We start from the raw sequence: 20,167 nt of genomic DNA, 5'->3' as shown, positions 1-20,167 counted from the left end.
TACTCTAGTCCCCTGCCAGGGATTTGCTCTCCCTTTGGAATTACTCTGCCGCCACCCCTGCCTCTTCTTGTTAAGTAATGCCATTGCCCGTGTGAGCGTTAGGAGTGTGATTTTGGTTTCTGTTAGAACAAATGGAGGAAGGATTGACAGCGCAGGACGGGGATCCACAGTCCTGTCAAAATGTAACCTGTTTTCACTCGTCAGTTTGTGGCTAAGGTCACAGATCCATCATATGTTGTTAAATAAATTAAAGACTTAGCCTGAAGAGCAGGTACCCAGAAGCCTCGGAGAATCACCCGAAGACAGGGACTCCTAACATCTGCCCTTCTCTATCAGTTGTGTGAGCATGAAAGCTTGCATGTGTCCTCGTTTGTTTCCGTTGCGGTGAGAAAATATCTGACACAAAGCATACGAAAAGGAAAAGGGCTTATTCAGCTAACAACTCTAGTTTGCAGTCCATCCATCACTAGGGCAAAGTCAAGGCAGTGGGAACGTAAAAAACTAGTCCCGTTCGCAGTCAAGAGCAGGAAAAAAATGGATGCATGCACCATACTGCCCCTCTCACTTCTGTCTACAGCACAGGTCACAAACACGGAATGGCACACACACACACACACACACACACACACACGGCAGGCTTGCTATTCCCACTTTGGTTAAATCCCTCACAGGCTTGCCTGCAGACCAGCCGGATCTAGGCAATGCCTTGCTGAGACTCCATTCCGGGGTGATTCTAGGCTATGTCAACTTGACAAAAACAATAACAATCACAACAGCATAGAAGTCCCTCTGTTGTGACGTGGATAATGGTCACTTTCATTTTCTTTGTTCAAGTGACTGGGACTCTACATTAGAGCCCATTAGGAGAAAGTCTTTTTACATAATGCAAAACTCCATGTTCTTCCCAGAGAACAGCTTTCTTTGTAACTCTAATGGAAAATGGTCTCCATGCGTAAAGCACGCAGCTTTCATCTTGCTGCGTGACAATTTATGTGTGCCTTTTCATTTGCATCAAGCTGGCCTCATCCACCGGTGGGATTTTATTCATAAATATATGGCTTGTGTTAGTGCTTGGGAAGAAAACAGTCCTAAGAATAATGAAGTCCTTTCTGCCTTTCCTGAGGCTGGCCCCAAGTCAAAGCTTTGCCATGATTTAATACACTATCTTGTTATTTTTAATGCACTGGCCTGAACAGAAAAACAAGTCCAAACATCCCAAATTACTGCTGAGTAATCTTAGTTTCCTTTTAATGGGAAGCTGTCGGTCCGTTGTTTATTCTCCCCCTGGCCCATAGGAACCTTTTTAAATGTGTTGTGGAACTTGGTTAAGGGCACAGCCACGAGGATGACTCAGGATAAAACAAGTTGTGGTTTGACACGCATGGTGCTGCACACCTGCCATTCTGAACTGAGGGAGGAGCATCCTGAGCTCAAAGCCTGCCTGACCATCTCAGAAGAGAAAACATGGAGGCTAGGCCGAGGGCTCAGGGAGCAAACCGTTTGCCTCACAAACATGAGGGCCTGAGTTTGATTCCCCAGAGCCCACATTAGGAAGGGAGGGAGGGCCAGCTAGGGAGCTCAGCAGGCAAAAGTGTTTTCTTTCAAACCTGGCAATCTGAATTGCATCCCCAGGACCCACAGTGGACGGAGACAACCAACTCCCCCAAAATTTCCCCACCACCACCACACACACACAAGAAAAAAATGGGGTGTGTGTGTGTGTGTGTGTGTGTGTGCGTGCGTGCGTGCGTGCGTGTGTATGTGTGTGTGTGAGTGAGGTCATCCATAGTGGTGCTTGCTAGCAATCACAGCACAAGGAATATGAAGGCAGTCATATTCTTGGGAAGTCCTGGCCATCTAGTCTGCTATATTTGGTGAGTTCCAGGCCAGTTAGAGACCGTCTCAAAAAGATCAGGTGGGAGGATTCTAAAGAACAGTTAAGGTTGCCTATTAACCTAACATGCACACATACACAGACGGGGGCGGGGGGTGGGAGAGAGAGAGAGAGAGGATAAGATAAAGCAAAAACAAAATGAGTTATGGTTCTAAAAGCATTGTTATAAGGAAATTTTTAATTCTTTACAATAAGATATAGTAAACTCTATTATTATTTCCTTGATAATTACATACAGTGTATTTCTATTATATTCACCCCCTGCCCCAATCCCTCTCAGATCTGCATTCTCCCCGTTTCCTGCTCACCCAAGTTTGTATCTACCCTCTTTCTTTTTTAAAATCCATGAAGTCCAATTTGTGCTGCCCATATATTCTTGGATGTGCGGCCTTCCACTAGAGCATGCTCAACCCACTAGGGGCTGCATCCTTAAAGAACACTGATTCTTCCTCTCCCAGCAGCTGTCAGTGGCCCTTAACTCCTCAGCTAGGAGTGAGACTTCAGGCCTACCTGCCCTCTTCACGCTGGGATTTTCTCTGTCTTGATGTTGTGCAGGCTTGTGCATGCTACAGTAGGCTGTCATGGTTACCATGAGTTCACGTGTGCAGCTGTTCTCTGTGTCTGGAAAGTATGACTGTGCCCTTGTACTCGCCAACCAACCGCCTCTGGCTCTTACTGTCTTTCTACCCAATCTCCCACAATGATCCCTGAGCCCTGGGGTGGGTGGGGGTGGGTGATATAGAACCATTTAGGGCTGGGATACAACGAAGTCTTAGAACTGACCTAACCCATCAATTTTCAAATAAGTTCACAATGAGAGGTAGCAAATAAGAATGCTGGCCAGAGTTTTCATTAATAATCATAAGCTAAAGATACCATTTCCATTGTCTATAATTCTTCTAATATACTCTTATTTTCAGAGCAGCTCAAGGTAAAACATAATTCACCCTCCATATGCTATATATCTACCTTAACTACTTTTTTTATTATTCTGAAGTGGGATTGCTATTTTCCATTTAATAACTCTCAGAATAAAAGCTTTAATGCCAAAATTCATTTTAAAAAATAAAATAATGAACAGTATAATCTACTTAACTTGAAAAAAAAAACAATTACCCACGTCCTTCAGCATCATCACTGGTTTTTCAGCCAATGCTAGGGGCTTGGCGCCTGCTCCTGAGTGTGCCGCTGTAGGATACTCCTAAGGAACTGCCGTGGCAGGACACTCGCCTAACACAAATAAGGCCACATTTAACCAGCAGCACGAAGAGAGGAAAGGAAAGGAGAGAAGAGAGGAAAGGGTTGAGGAGGAGGCAGGAGGACAAGGTAATGAATGGAGACCCCAAAATTTGGTGAATTACCTCCTATACTTAATTTCTCCAAATTCACATGCGACTTGGGTGAGATACAAAGACAGGGGACATTGTGAGAACATGAGAAGGGGAAGGTCCTCACCTGGGAATCTGGCTCAAGCCTCTCACTGGCCTGGAGGAAGAAGTCAACACAGTTAACAACTGGTTAAGGCCTTTCTCCTCCCCAGATACAAACCTGCAATGTTTTAGGACTCTCACCAAGAACCCCATTTATGCCAAATTCCTTATGTAGCCCTCATGGCTCCTATTTTTACCTTCTCAGATTATAGTTCCATTTAAGCCATCTCCAGAGCCACCTTATAAAGTTATTCATCAAGAAGAGAGAGAGAGAGAGAGAGAGAGAGAGGGGAGTAGGGATTCTTAGCAAGCTTTTGAGATGTAACCTAAACACTAAAGTGGTGTGCGTGGCTAATATGAACACACTGTGACTCTCCCTTCAGAAGCCCACACCCATGCTTGGGCATGTATTATCTTTACTGAGATCATCTTCCCTTAACCTTTATATTTAAAAAAAAATAATCTATAAATGTCAGGGCTGGAGAGATGGCTCAGTGGTTAAGAGTGCTGACTGCTCTGCTCGAGGACCCAGGTTTGATTCTCAGCACCCACAACTGTCTCCAGTCACAAAGGATCCAACAACTTCATCTGGGCCCATGGGCACCCCACATACTCAGTGCACAGACATACACACAGGAAAAGCACTCAGCCTCATAAAATAACAAGTCTGTGAGTGCCTTTTCATAAACTGTGACTACGTCCTTGAGAGTCCACCCATGCTCTGAGGTGTGGTTCTATACCATTTCTTGAGCATCTTTCTGGTTTTCATAAAATGTCAACTCTGCTTCACAGCCGCTGTTTCTGAAATTCTCTTCTGCATCAGTTTGCCTAAGTGACAGTCCCTACGTGATTAGAACAGCTCCTGAGGCCACTGAAGGTGACAGTATAGATCTTTTTCTTTGTCCCCTCAGTGCTGACATGATCATTACTGAAACTACCAAAACATCACAATTATTGTCAATGACTCTCACATAAAAGTTGAAAAAAAAAGCTAAACAGTAGATATGAGAAGCCTGCAAATCCACAACTTCTTCATTAAGCAAACAAGATAAAACAAAATATGCAATTTAAGCAATTTAAGATTGAAAGCAAAAGACAAAAAAAAAACTCAAAATAAGCTGACCACTTTCATCCTGTAATCAGAGTCCTTCCCATCTGCAAGCTGTGTGATCCGGGGCGAGCCTGCCACAGGTCAGCTGCTGTGTGAGGCGGCTCCAGGCGGCTCCAGGCCATTACCTATGTAATTGCAGATCTGTCTAATAGGCCCACACAGCTCTTTTGGAACAAAGGTTTTATAATGGAGTAGATGATAAATACTGAACTGTGATGCTACCAGATGCTTATAATATTAGGGGCTGTGTTTATATGGAGAATATTAGCATACGTTACCTCTGCATGCTTACAGCCCAAAAGAGATTTAAAAGAAATAGGACTCTTAAAAATAGAAAGAAAAATGCAATGTGCATTATAGGTTAGTACTGTGACATCTTGATATAGTAAGTGATACTAAAATATTTCACTCAATATAGTTTATGGGATCAATGAACAAGCCACCTGGCCATAGAACAGCTACTTAAAAAAATTCTAAGATGTCATACTGACTCTGAAAAATACTGATGACATTGACTTATTTTGTTGTTGTTTAAAGCTAGAGTCTATGAAAGTGAGACTAAACCCTCTGCAGCATGGAGTGAGACAAACCCACAATGCCAGTGGCATTTCCCCTCGCCTAAATGTACTTCGGCAATAAATGTTTCTACAGCAGCCACATTTGGAGAATGAGATGGAATGTAAAAGCCGATTATAGTTTCCTCTAAAGAAGCAAACTTGAAGCTGTCCGAATATGTAGTAGAGACCCAAAATTAGTATGCTTTTTAAAAATAAATGAACAAACTGATCTTTTTGTTACATATTAAATTAACCCCCAGGACATCAGCTCCCGACAAAGAGCTTCCCGTCTACAGAAGGCCTCGTGGCTGTGCGCGTGTTTAAAGTCTACTTTCAGAACCTCCGGCCTTGGCTAAGCAGCCCCCGTCCTCCCTCTGAAATCTAGTCAGTAGCACAGTGAGCACTTTCCTAGGGCTGCCATTAGCCAAAACCATGACAGGAGCAAGCATGTCTTCACCTGTCAGTGACACGGCAGCAATGGCTGTGATGTTCCCTTGACTGTGCACACAGGGAGAGATGCGCACTGGACACGAGAGCTTAGTGAGACTATGTCTGAGATCGTTTTCCTTAGTTCCACGGTGGACAAGGGACTCAGCTGGACTTCCTGGAACAAATGCTGCTGAGTCAGTATGAAGTGGTCTCATCAGCTTGATCAACTCAGAGTGGACAACCCAGAGATAAGTATGCCCACCTTCCTCCTCGTCTCTTCTTCTTCTCCTCTTCCTTCTTCCCCTTGGGCTGCTCTCACAGTCAGTCTATTCTCTTTCGCTTATGGCAAGGCCGTACAGCAAAGATGATTTCTACAACTGTTGAAATATATGATCTACAAAAGCATATTATGTGCAGACACCTGTTCTTTCATGTGAAAAGTAAGTTTCAAAAGCTAGAACTAAAAATATAAATTCAAATGACAAACCTTTAGCTACATTGCAAAAAATCAGAAGTGAAAGAGGAAAAAAAAACAAAACTAATTCCACAGACATTCAAAGACACATAAAAGAGAGCTACGAAGAACTTCAGACGTGATAGACAAGAACCTCTCATTGCTAACTCCCCCAGAACTTTGTTCCCCCAGTGCCATCATTCACTGAGAATCTTACAGACTTGGTCAACCTAGACATGCACAAATAACCAACACGCTGAAGAAAGGCCAAAGGTTTTGTTGCCTCCGATATTCCTGTCAGCATTGTAAACTTTCAAACAACCCACCAGACTTGATGTGCATTTTTTAAGCTTTAGTAATGTTTCTTTTACATATGTGGTTGTTCTTATATTTGGAGCATAGATGTTCAGAATTGAGACTTCATCCTAATGGATTGTTCCTCTTATGAGTATGAAGTGTCCTTCATCTATTCTGATTGACTTTACTTTGAAGTATATTTTGCTAGCTATTAGGATACTTATACTTGTGTGATTCTTAGATCCATTGATTTGAAAACGTTTTTGAAAATTTGAAAGAATTTTTATGACTATACTGTCGAAGAAGTATACATTTACAATGATGCCACCATCATGCTTTCTATTATACACATGAATAAAATTCACATTTTAGAAGCCAAAAATAAAAAAAATAAAAAACAAATAAAACAACCCACCACAAAGCATTAACTATTTCAATAAACATTCCCGACTATGCAGTAGCCATAAGCTGCCCACAAGGCAAATTATCACACAGCAAACAACCCTGTGACAAAAAATTAATAAATCTTTTCTGGTACATAAAAATCAGCCTCCTCCCTCAGTGATCGAGGTGACACGAATAAACTGAGCTCTGAGGACAGCAGATGGAAAGAGAGTAGAAGCCTTCAACTTAAAATATGTGTCTGTGCTTTCACCTTACCAGTTATATAGAAGAAGGCAAGGAGTCTTCTATTTGCCCTGAGTAGTAACTACTGAAGTGAAAATCAAATTCTAGATGGAGAGTCATTTGGACATTCATTTTAAAGTAAAGAGTAGAGTTCTCACATAAAAATTCATGATTTTCTTCAGATTTTTAACTACAGAGAAAGGAATTATGCTATGAAGATCTGCAGTTGGTGAAGGAGTGAAAATGGTTGGATGGTTATGGCAATAAGCTAGAAATTCAGAAACGAAGAAATTCAGGAACTGCTGACTCAGAATAGCCTTTAATAATGAGTGCAACCTCTGCGTATGTATGTGTGTCTGTGTGTGTACATGCATGTGTGTGTGAGTACATGAATGTGTACATGTTTGTATGTATGTATGTGTGTATGTGTTTGTACATATATAGGTGTATGCATTTTCCAATAACATTATTTCATCCTTCTTAATGATTGAATAAAATTCTGTTGCATATATACCACAATTTCCTTCTCTGTTCACCTCTTGCTGGATATCTGGGCTTGTCCCATATCTTGACTATTGTAAATGCTACAGGAATGAGCACAGGTTTGCATGTATCTCTACAAAATTCTAACATAAATCTTTTGGGTCTATACTTGGAGTGGAGTTTTTTTTGAGAACCTTCCATGCTTATTTCCATATACATACATGTAGGGGGAGGGAATTTGAAAAACAAAAGTAATGGCATCTTCTGTCCAATGTGCACATCAATAAGATATGTGTTGGATAGAATAAAACATGTTTGGGGTGGATTGACTTTTGGTATACCATGCTACTGTATAATTGAACATTTTAAATACTTTGGAGTGAATTCTTAAGTGATAATCTGAAATGCCTGGAGATCTTCAGAAGTAGATTTGTAAATGTCAAAAATAGTCATTTTACTTGACTTGGTAAATAAGAAACAGAATGCTATCTAAGACAAACATGAATATTTCAATGTAGCAGTCTTTGGCTCACTTATGCCTAAAAGGAAGAATTTAATCAAGATTCTTTCAAGAGAGCTGCAATCATTACAGAGTGAGAAAGGAATGATCTTCTCCCAATTGAGCAATTAACATATTTCATCTAACAACGGCCATTGATGTGAATCTCCTGCTTAAAGATTCTTCCAGAAGCACCTCCCATCTCCCTGTTCCCAATTCCAGTTTTTCTTAGACTGCACCTAAAGAACTCCAGATGCACTCCTATTTTTAAAGTCTTCAATAAAATGTACAGACCTCCACTTCCATAAAAGCTCAAATGAGGGCTTGCTGTACCTTACAGGCTCTCTGGGCAATCCACAGGACAGTGGCGCATGCCTTCTTTCCATGTCTCATTGTGTGGCTGGAATCTGTCGTCTTCCTCTTTGCTATGTGCTAGCAACAAGCCTGGGCTTCTGCAGTCTTAAATCCCCAGGGTTCTTAAGCTCAAGGGTTAGCATAGAACGATTTTCTTTGTGGTTAGTCATCACCCATCTGCATTTTTTTTCCTTTTAAACTTTTATTTGTGCATTCAAGGTGTTCTAAAGGACAATTTGAGATCTATACCTGACATATTTATACAATGCAATTGCTAAATAAATGCATACTGATTACTATAATCAGATTAATGTGAAAAGCACCAACCATGCTATACACAAGAGTCTTGGAATCCATTCATATTAAAACTGAAAGTTTGTATCCTTTGACTAACAACCCCTTGTTTGTCATTCCCATAACCCCAGATCCCACCCTCTGCTCTTTGCACAGACATGTGTATGTGCTTTGATAAAACTTAAACCCCATCCCCTCCGATTCCTCCCCATCCCTTCTACTACTTTCCTCTCCCAATATCCTGCACTTTGTTTTTAGACCTCACTGAGTCCACTTAGGGTCAGATAGATAGATAGATACGTAGGTAGGTAGGTAGATAGATAGATAAATAGATAGATAGATAGATAGATAGATAGATAGATACATGTGTGTATAGTGTGTGTGTGTGTGTGTGTGTGTGTGTGTGTGTGTGTGTGTAGGATTATCTATTGGAGCATGGGTAGCCTCTCAAGAACCACATCCCTAAAGAAAGTTGACTCTCTCCCCCCAGTGGCCATAAACTGCCAACAACTCCTCAGTGAGGAGTGAGATTTCATGGTCCCCTCCCCCATCTATGGTGGGATTTTGTCTGGCTTAATCTTGTGCAAGTCTTGTGTGTTCAGTCGCAGCCACTCTGAGTTTGTGCTCAGTGGTCCTACCATATCCGGCAGACGATGTGTTGCTGCAGCTACCCACTGCCTCTGACTCTTATCATCCGTGGTAAGTCCTGAGCACTAAGAGGAGGGATACGGTACAGGCACCTCATACAGAGCTGAGCACTCCACAGTCTCTTAGTCTCTGCACGTTGACAAGCTTGGGGTCTGTAACATGAGTGGGCCAGCTTGTTGGGGTTTCTGCCCCACCCAGTACCCCACAGCCGACAAGTCCCAAAGAAATCACAGAGGCTACATTAGGTTATAAACTGATTGGCCCATTAGCTCAGTCTTCTTATTAACTAATTCTTACATCTTACGGTAACCCATAATTCTTGTCTATGTTAGCCATATGCCTTGGTACCTTTTTCAGTTGTCAGCTCACATGTTGCTGCTTCGGTGATCTGCGCAGGAGTGGGTGGTGGAGGGAGCTTCCTCCTTCCTAGCCTTCTCCTGTTCTCATCGCCCCGCCTATACTTCCTGTCTGGTTGACCCGCCTATACTTCCTGCCTGGCCAATCAGCATTTTATTAAAATACATGATTGACAGAATACAGATAATTCTCCCACACCAGGGGTCTCCATATTAATTACCACCTACTTCAAAAAGAAGCTTCTCGGATGAGGGCTGAGAGATTCTATAATCTATGAGTACAAAGATGAGCACACAGAGGGCCGTTTGTTATCGTACCCATTTCACAGAAGATAGTATTAGGTTCTTTCCTAGGACCTAGGGCCTAGGTCCCAGTTAAATGGAGCAGGCCTTAAATCTAATCATAAAGTGGTTGGTTACTCTCAGAAAATCCATGCCAATATTGCACCAGAAGGCACACCTTGCCAGGCCAGTTGTTACTGCAGTTAACAGTGTTGAAACTTTAAGTAAGACCGCTGATGTGTCTTCTCTCCCTGTACCATGCTCAGAATCTTCTACCACTGTGAAAGTTTAATGGCTATGCTACCTGGGTCCTGCTAGAAAGTTATTTTCTGAGCCTGTAAGTGGAAGTCAATTCCTTATTTTCTCCACTAACAGTTTGAAGGTAATATGGTCTGATGTTGGTTATTACTGGCTTTGTGAAAATAGCAAAAGATAGCATGTAGGATTTTACTCTTTAATTTAAGGCTTTTAACTAATCTGAAAGCATTTCTTTGGCTTTTTCTTTATTTTTTAATTTTTAATTAAAATATAATTATATTTCCCCCTTCCCTTTCCTCCATCCAATCCCCCCACAAATGTCATCCCCTGCTCTCTCTCAAATTCATGGCTTCATTTTCTTTACCTGTAGTTGCATTTATTTATCTGTATTTATATATATGCATAAATATATAAATACAACCTGCTTAGTCTGTGTACTGTTATTGTATGTATATCATTTCAGGTCCAAGCCTAGACAAGGAACTACTAGCAACTAAGAAATACTAAATGCTGAAGGCATTATTACAAAGTAAATTTCATGCAATTTATTTCCAATTTGCTTCATTGATAGGGCTTTAATTTAAATTCAGTTCTACTGAATATCATGTTCTTTCTGGTATTCTAATTATCTGAAAAGATTGAAGTTTAGTAAAAGAAAAAACCTTGTTCATTTCTGAGCATGAGCACTAAGAAGGAACCATTTTGTGCTGAGCCTACCACCTAGAAGGAAGTTTGGACACATAGGAAGGACATCATTATTGAACAAACTGGAATTCAGTTGTCATATTGGGTCTAAAACTTTAATCCCTAAGGAATTATTTAGCACAAACACACTGAGGGCTTTAATTGCTCTGTCCATCAAGAGACATCACTGTAAAGGCATATTGGAACCAAACGCTGCCCTCTCCCCTCCCATTGTGTGTGTGTGTGTGTGTGTGTGTGTGTGTGTGTGTGTCTGCGTGTGTCGGTGTGTGCATGTATGTGCTCATATGTGCATTTAGCAGCCAGAGGTCCATGTTGGGTATCTTCCTCATCACTCTGTACCTACACTTGTTGAAGGACGGATCCTTACTAACCTAAAGGTCACGAAATTGGTTAGACTGGCTAGTTGGCAAGCCTCCTGTCTCTACTTCCCAAGCACTGGCATTATGGACACACCCTTAGCACTTGGCTTTGGGGTTGAATTCAGGTCCTCATACCTATCTAGGAAGCATTTTACCAACTGAAGCATCTCACCAGTCCCATCATAAGTCCCTTCTTGAGATAATACTTTCTTTGTGTGACCATAGTCACCAGTCATCCTACTACACACTTAAAATCATGCCATACTATATTATATTTTCAGATCAACACTAGACCCTATGTGTGATGCAAAAGTATATAAATGGAGAATACATCCCTATAGAAATTATAAACCACTTAAGAAATGGGTTTTTGAGGTTAACACTAAACAACATCCTGATAGCTATTACTAATAGATGTGTTAGATGCGGTGCGGAGCTGTTTGTAAACATTAAAAAACTTTCTTTACACCTCATCATACTTTCTCAAAACAGGCTCACGTCCGGTGCTATTTTCCCCAAGTTTTAAAGGAAGAAAGTCTAGTGGCTAAGGCAGTGCGAACACAATGAGTAGGGATGAGTACAAAGCCCACCCTCTGGCCATTGAACTACCTGGATTTTCACTGGCAAAAGCTCAGAATGAAGGTTACATATTGACCAGAGGACGTTGGATGAGGTGCCATGAGGAAGGCAAGGCTTCAGTGTAGCTTTAAAGAATGAGTTAGAGTTAAATAAGTAAATAGAAAAGGGTTAGGTAATCTAAATACCAAGTTCCATAAACCTTGTGTGGAGGTCAGAAGGCGAGAATAGCAAGCATGATCAGAAAGACAAGAGTCAACGGCGTGTGGGGTGTTCCAACCTGGGCACATGTCTGAAGTGTTTTCATTTCAAATATATTTGCACTGGCATACAGCGTGTTTTAGTGCACCCAGTGCTCAATTCAATAGTGTCAATTTTAATTTGTAACAAAGGTCTTGGAAGCCTGTGGAAATAGGATGTGTTTCACAATGCTATTGTAAGCATTAAGGGTAGAAGAGAGGAAGGAATTAGATTACAGTCTAGATTAGCAAACGTTATTTTATTCATAAAAACCAAAGCCCCAAGAAAATGTCTTGATTTATAACTGCTCAAATGAATGCATAAGTCTGGGATCTATGCAGTAGCTGGCACTGCTGTCACCATGCCCGTGTAGCATTGACGAATAGGATGAAATCAAAACAGGTAGATGACCAGATTTTGTCCCAGAGACCAAGAAATGAGCCTCCAAACCTTCAGGCTAATGTTGTGTGTCATCTGCTCCCTTCATCTTGGTGTGCCTGCCCCTCATCTACCACAACAACAGCCCACCCGTGTTTAGGACACAGCATGCAATAACTCCTCAAAAAAGGTAAGCGAGAAGGAGATGGAATGGCCAGGGAGCCGGCTCAGCAGGCAAAGGCTCTTGATGTAAACCATATCCCAGGACCCCACATGGTGAGAGGAGAGGCCCAATTCCCACAAGTTGTCCTCTGTCCTCACACATACCATAGAATGCACATGCGTAAACATGTTCAATCTCTCTATCCTCTCCCTTCCTCCATGATTGTTTTAGGAATGATTTTAAAAGAAATAAAGCAAAGTACAATAAGGGTCTACCTACTACTCAGAAAGAAATCTCTCAAAAAAAGGATATTAAAATATAGTCCTTGTGTTCAAGCAGAATAAACCTATGGCATTCAAATTTTCTAAAGAAATATGTATATTTATAACAAAATCTCTGTGAGAGATATATCGAGAGAGTTAATACATGCAAATATTTCATGGGAAATAAAAGAAAAATTAGTGAATGAAGCCATAAGAATTATTACAGTTGGTGAGCTGGCCAGCCAGAACTGAAGAACTTGCGTGATATTAGTATCTTCTTTTTTCCCAAAGTGGATACAGGAATGAAATAAATTATGAAAACACTTCAAATTGGGCAAAAGGGAATCAGTTAGCATTTTCACAGGAAGAGGTAAGGACTAATGCCTACCTGCATTTCAAAGTTAGACAACACATTAGTTTTACTGGCCTACAGGCTGAGGCCGAGACTATGGGCATGTTTCTTTGCTCGCGGTGACAATGGCGGCACGATACCTCCTGAGTGGTGCCATGGTGAGATACTGTGCGCCTGGGCAGGGGGCACAGATGGAGACAGCCACGGACCCTGTCCTCCCGCGGCTTACACTGTGCTACTACAAAGACAGTGAGTGCCCTGGGACCAGAAGTGTAGTCACCACAAAGCCTCCGGAGGCAGAGCCCAGCTTCTGTAACAAGGAAGTTGTCCTGCTGAATTAGCAATTTTACAGAGATCTGAATCTTTCCCAGGAAGAAGAAAAAGAACAAAAATGTACTTTTCACTATGTGCTTAATAGATTTTTTTTTTTGAACTTTAAAGGAACAGGATGGAAGATAAAGACAAATCCCCTCCAAATCAAAGAGCAGACCCTTTAAGCTCTGCCCAGCCAGGCAATGCTGACTCCAGGTCTGGAGGCGAGCCAGACCTGCACAAGCATCTTAGAAGGGTTCCGCATCTATGTGGTATTCTCAGCTACAAACGATACTAATAAAACTGATTCTACTGAATTGCCACGACATTTAGTGACTTCACTCATTGGCTGAGGCAGGGGCATAGATGAGTACGCGCATTCACAGGCATTCCGCCTGGCCATTGTGCCCTCTCCTCACACACGCCTGTCCTCAGTATCGTCCTCTCAGAGCTCCGCCCTTCCGCCCTTGAAGCGCTTACTTTCTTCCAAGTTTACAATTAGCTAATGTAAGGATCTAATCACGGGAAACGTGCTGACAAGAAGGGATCAGGCGCGAGGGGAGTGACTATTGCCTGCCAATTCAAACAGCCCCTGGTGGTAAAATATGATCTTGGAAACAAAACTGGAATAGGAGCTGTACTGTCCAGAGCATGGCTCTGCGCTGTGAATGCTGAACAGCCGCGTCTGGGAATTCACTGCGGTAGCTCTGGGGAACACTGACACATATGTTACGTCTGCTAACACCCACTTGAATGAACAGCATGTTCTTCTTCCATCTAAAGTATGTGTCAAGATAAACCGTTTGCCCTAGTCTAGAACAATCCATAAACAAATATGACCCTTAAAGCCATAAGGCTGCAGAAAGGTTAAATACCCAAGTTTGAAGAGGAACTGATTTACATCTATGACAGAGCAGGAACTCATGGACTTGATGTCGTTTAACAAAAATACTGCTTTGTAAATCCACACACAAAAGGCCCAAAACTTGTGAATCAGGAAACACGAGACAGACACGCCGATGTAGGAGATTCTTAAATGCCAGGTCATCCATTTAGCCGCGATTCTAGACACCAGCTATCACTAAGCTTGTTTCTAATGTTCAGGCAACCTAATTTAAACAGCTAATGTCTGCCCGAATCCAAATAAGCCTGGCAACCAAGTAAAAGCTTGACGACCCTGACACCTAGTGGCCATTCAGAAGCTGCAGCCAACAATAGCCTGAAGAGAAGCGCCGGCTCCTGCGGCAGTGTCTATCCCTGCCACGCGTGGAATGTATCACTGTGAATCAGGTGTGTAGAATACCAATTCTGAAAGCAAACTTATGAAGATTTAATTTGTCTCTGGGATTATCTTGAAACTTTTCAAGTGGGCCAAGGTTTTACTCATCTTCAAACATTTAAAAAAAAAAAAAAGAGGTCAATTGTTATTGTTGAAATTTTTTTTCTCTCTTTCCTACTCTGTATGCTCATCCAAACCCTTTTCCTAGTCTTTGGGGTTGATCCCAGATGGATATGCCCTGCCAAATCCAGAAGTCATGTGGCCAAGCCATCATAGAAATCCCCTTTGTGCTGCTGAGATGTCATTACCAAAGGGTCGTTAGACCTTCACAAAGCCGCAGGAATCTTCTTTCGAAGAAAGAAAAGGACATGTGCAGAAACCCCTAAAGTGCCCATCTAAGAGCCAGGACCACAGTGCACACTGTAGGTAGCCAGAGGAACACAGAGAGATGCGCACAAGCTGTTTCTACCCGGATCATTGGCAGATGAGTCTCCCTGACCTGCCTGCACCTCTGGCAGGTGGGACAGTAGGAAGCCAGAATTGTTCACCTTCTCCACTGAAGGAGATTCCCGCATCCTACCTGCTGACGTTTGAAGGCTAAATAATCCAGGTTTTCCAGCTCCTTCCCGAGCTTCTGGTAGGTCTTCTGGAGGTCAGATTTGTTGGAAACATTTTTAAGAGACTCAAATGTTCTTTGAAACTGCAAATGAAAGGAAAGGCAGATTATAATAGTGACAGATTCTTCTCAAATTCCTAGCTAGCTAACAGAGTCAACAACGCACTTCAGTTTTACCCACTATAATTCAGAGACAACAAATGCTAGCTAATTATCCTTCAGTGGACTGATTAGGGATGATTATGAAGAGGTAGAAACTGCATTGTGCAACCAGCATTACATATGAATGTAATTTGGTTCTCAATGAGCATATGTCATCCAGAGTCAGAGCTTCCATGCTTCAGGGTACCTTGAAGAAAGTGAGACTTAATGTGTAATTTTAAGTCTAACAAAGTAATATTATAAGGCTCTCAGGGCTGGAAGATGTTTCAGTCGGTGATGTGCGTGCTGTGGAAGCCTGAGGACCTGCGGTTGGATCCCACCATCCACGTTGTAATCCCAGCACCGGGAAGGCATAGACAGGACCATCGTCTAAGCCCAACAGCCAGCCTAGCCAACTGGCAAGCTCGACTACCACTTTACTAAGTCAGCATAATGCCTAATTACATTCTGACTGTCTGTCCTTAGACCCACAGCTAAGTGTAGCTCTCACCCCTCCTCAAGGAAACTTCTCTTTGCAGCAGATGAAGATCATTATGGAAAACTACAACTGATCAGAATGTAGAGCTGTGATTCCAGTATCATGTGATGCCCAGTCCCATGTGATGCCCAGTCCCGTGTGGTGCCCAGTCCCGTGTGGTGCCCAGTTCCGTGTGGTGCCCAGTCCCGTGTGGTGCCCAGTCCCATGTGATGCCCAGTCCCTTGTGATGCTCAGTCCCTTGTGGTGCTCAATCCCTTGTGGTACCCAGTCTCATGTGGTGCCCAGTCCCATGTGGTGCCCAGTCCCATGTGGTGCCCAGTCCCTTGTGGTGCTCAGTCCCTTGTGATGCTCAGTCCTTTGGGATGCTCAGTCCCTTGTGACGCCCAGTCCCATGGGATGCCTAGGCCCATGGGATGCCCAGTCCCATGAGATGCCCAGTCCCATGTGATGCCCAGTCCCAGATAATACATCTATAACACCTCAGGCTCCGAGATCATTGCCAAATAAGGGGGCAGGGAAAAGATTACAAGAGCCAGAGGAAGAGTGTGTTGTGAAATTGTGACAGCTAGAAACGTCAGAGAAGCTACACCTATAAAGTCTCACTAACATGTCCGCCTAAACACGACCTGAACCAGGATGACATTAGACACATTAACGTGAGAGGGAGAACTCAGGAGGCCTCAACCCTAGACAAAGAACTACAGGCAACTGAAAAATGCTGAGAGTTGGAGAAATAGACGACCCCGGGGAAGAGTGTGTGTGTGTGTGTGTGTGTGTGTGTGTGTGTGTGTGTGTGTGTAACAAAGAAAAGGAGTCCATGATTTTAATAAGAGCAATAGAGGGGTACATGGGAAGGGTTGAAGAGAGGAAGAGAAATGGGTAAATGATGTAATTATAATTTTTAATTAAATGAGTTTTAATTTTTTTAAATAAGGTAGAGAGTGACTAAGGAAGATGTCTGATGCTGACCTCTACATCCATGTGCAGAAAGGTGCATGACTCCAGAGAAGGATGGAGACACACACACACACACACACACACACAGAAGGGTGTGGAAAGAGAGAGATTCTCTGCCTGAGAGGAAGAAGGGGAACAGAGGGAGGGACTGGGGGAAAAAGAGAGTCATGGTGGGGAGGTAAGAATCACCAAATACATTAGATATGTGGATAAAAATGTCATAGTGAAACCCATCATTAATATATGCCAGAAAAACCATTTTTCAACCAGTTCTCACATGTCAATCATGCAAACAAACGAACATATGCTTGGATATGTTCGTTGTGTTGTGAGACTTGGCTTGTGTCTGTAGGATACATGCAAAGAATCAGTCACCCGTGAGCATCAGAAAGGAAGATTTCTCGGCGCTTGTATTTCAGGAAGGGAAGCGCACTAACACGTTGACGACGGAAGCATATGTGGTATGTTCATCTTTGCTCTGTAACCAAAATCATTTCTGCTGAACTGGAATGCTCCTGTCCATTCTCAAGTCACGCGCTGGGTAAACGGGACAAATTGTGGTAGATCAGGGTGCTTCCCACTATTAATAAGAATTGGGACCCATAAAAAAATGAATTCTTGGTGTTTTAGTAAATCAGAACATACTTTGGAGGGTTAGTAATTGAAATGTAGTGACATAATTCTCATTTGCTCACTTTCTGTCATTTATTTCCTTCATCTTCTTATACCGTCACCTAGGTTTCTACAGATAGAGATCACTATTTAAACACATCAGAATCCCCTACTGTGATGTCACAAGACAGGCTTGTAAGGTTTTGTAGGGTATAATTAAGTTCCCCGGGATGTGATTTGATCCTTGGTGTATCAAACTCTAAGGAGCAAGTCGCAATTGAAGGGGGTTCTACTGAATTATTGCCTCCATTTCATAAAGGCAACATGTTGATCTCAATCCAAGGTGAAAGAAAACTGAAATGCTTCCATAGAAGGACAGGAAGTTAAACCTAACAAAAACCACTTAACGCCTACGCTCGTCAAGGTGCTATGAGTATAAAATATATTTCCTTCCCTGGGGGAATGTAAAGGTTACAGGGAAAAGTAGACATGAAAATCAGAAATGGGAAGGGCATTGACATTTACCAAGTGTGTGCTTGGCCCCAGGTATGGTATGCCTTCCAACTGAACTCTCGAATCAGTAACAGGAGTTCCTGCTCCGTTCCCATTATTGAGTGGGTAAACTGGGCCTCAGAAAGCTATCTGGAACAGGGACTTGACTCCACTGTCTGTTGTCCTTCCGTGGAAAGCGGGGTGCATGCTGGAGGTAAGAGGAGCATGCAGTGAATGCTTTAATGCTCACTGAGAGTGACTGAGGGGTTCACATAACATAGAAGAGTGGAGGAGTCTGAGCTGGGCCACAGAGAACATGCAATTTTAGAGTCCTGGGGATGAACCAGCTCTACTCATCGGTTTATCTGTTTTAATTTTTTTGCTTATGTTTGCTATTGATCCCTTTGTTTTCTTTGTACGTGTGTAGGCACACATGTGAAATGACACACATGCAGAAGTCAGAGGACAATTCTTGAGAGTCTATTCTCGCCTTCAGCTATGTGGACCCAGGCATGGAACTCAGGTCGCCAGGCCTGGCAGCAAGCTCCTTCACCCACTGAGCCATCTCACCAGCCCCCACCATCAGTTTAAACACAGCCAAAGTCTGCTCATGGCCCCACTCTTATAAGATAGAAACCAAATTCTTTTCAACACAGTTTTGATAAGCTTTATGTTAAAAATCTATTTTGTCATGTGATCTTTTCTGTGCCTTGGCCAATTTTTTTGGTTTCTTCTCTGTGTTTAAAACAAAAATCCCACCCAATCCAGGACTCTAAACAATGCATTTTCTCTATAAATCAATTACTATAAGCTATTTACCAAACGTTTCACTGAATTTCAGAATGTTCTTTATGCCCTACACTTTCTCTTCTCTAAGAAGCAGTCTTTCTAGTTAAAGATGCCGTCATGTTGCCATTGAGCTATGCGAACCTTACGCAACTTCAGGGAACTTCAAAATAAGGAACACACAAAAACAGTATTCCCAGGTACTACTTTCAGGCCGAGGAAGAAAGTGAGAAAACCCAGTAATGCCCCATCGTCAGCAGAGTGCTTTAACTGAAGGTCAGTGTTTGCATAATGAGGGGATTTTAGCTTGAGTGTTCTTTCTCAGGACTCATCTCTCCCATTTATCAATACTAACGTGCTCTGGGTCCCTCAGGACGGCCATGACTGATTGATCAATACTAACGTGCCCTGGGCTCCTTCAGACAGCCATGACTGCACTCTTCTGACTAGACTGCGCCTACAAACAGTCGTCATGGGGATGTCGTATAAAATTTATAACATGGCGTTGGTTGGCTTTCTGTTATGCTTTCTGCACCCTCCCCCACTGCCCCTGTGTATACCTAGGGTGCTATGTACTCAAAGCAGTACTTTTGCCTTGTTGATAGAGCGAAGGAGCCAGGGATAAAGATGAACCTGGTGAAGCGCAGCTGTGTGATAAAAGACTACTGACTTGGTTTGAGGAACGTTCTGTTAGGTGTTCTTTCTTTTGGCCATCAAAGGGGACCTCTGAGATCGCCTACAGTAGCAAGATACTGTAGATTCATTGTATTGTTTATTTCTCAAAAGAAATGAAATTTTTTCTAGTGAAAATAATTTGGGTAAGGAAGAACAATTAAATCAAAAAGATATTAATATTCCTTACATTTACAAGTTCAAATTTTTAAGGGGAAATTTAATCTGAGACAAGAATCACAAAATAATTTCTCGGTCTTTAAATTCATTCTGTTTCTTATTTTATCTCATTACAAACCAAATTCAGTCCCCTCCCCCCCACAAAAAAAAGAGACTCAGCAAATCAATTGGAAATCAAAACAAATGTAGGTGCTTGCCAAAACTGTGGAGACTGGATATTAAAGTGATCTCTGAGCTGAGAAACAAAACCAATTTTGTCCTATTTGACTACCTTATCGTCTATCAAAGGGCATACAAGATAAGCGTAAAAAGATGCAGGCAGTATCCCCACACCAACACCCGGAGTACAAGCAGGCGTTATGAACACTCCCACGGCGTGCTCTTCATCACACTGTCTCCGCTCAGCAATGATAATAACAGCAATCCATCAAACAAAACAGCAGAGGCCATGCTTGTTCATCTCCCATTAAAATAACTGAAGATTTGTCTCACAAGAAAAAAGAAGCATGAAATAGGCAATGGGAAGATGCCTAGTCTGACTCAGCACTCCCTCCCTCCCAAAATACATCTATTCTCCTTTTCCCTGACAATACATATTTAAATAAATCTGAG

At 42.3% G+C, this 20,167-nt stretch overlaps 1 protein-coding gene across 2 annotated transcripts in view; it reads right to left on the bottom strand.

Moving 5' to 3' along the window:
* Ctnna3 (catenin alpha 3) overlaps window positions 1-20,167 on the bottom strand; it is a 1,405,098-nt gene that overhangs the window by 1,288,125 nt on the left and 96,806 nt on the right. For both annotated transcript variants that reach the window (XM_048451587.3, XM_087898188.1), the window contains exon 5: window positions 15,181-15,300. In XM_048451587.3, the coding sequence (XP_048307544.3) occupies window positions 15,181-15,300 (120 nt within the window). The remainder of the gene's footprint in view (window positions 1-15,180; window positions 15,301-20,167) is intronic.

Source organism: Myodes glareolus, chromosome 18 (genome assembly GCF_982192425.1).
Source record: "Myodes glareolus chromosome 18, mMyoGla1.1, whole genome shotgun sequence".
Classification (NCBI taxonomy): domain Eukaryota; kingdom Metazoa; phylum Chordata; class Mammalia; order Rodentia; family Cricetidae; genus Myodes; species Myodes glareolus.
The sequence above is the reverse complement of the archived record's forward strand: the minus strand, read 5'-3'. Positions and strand labels throughout refer to the sequence as shown.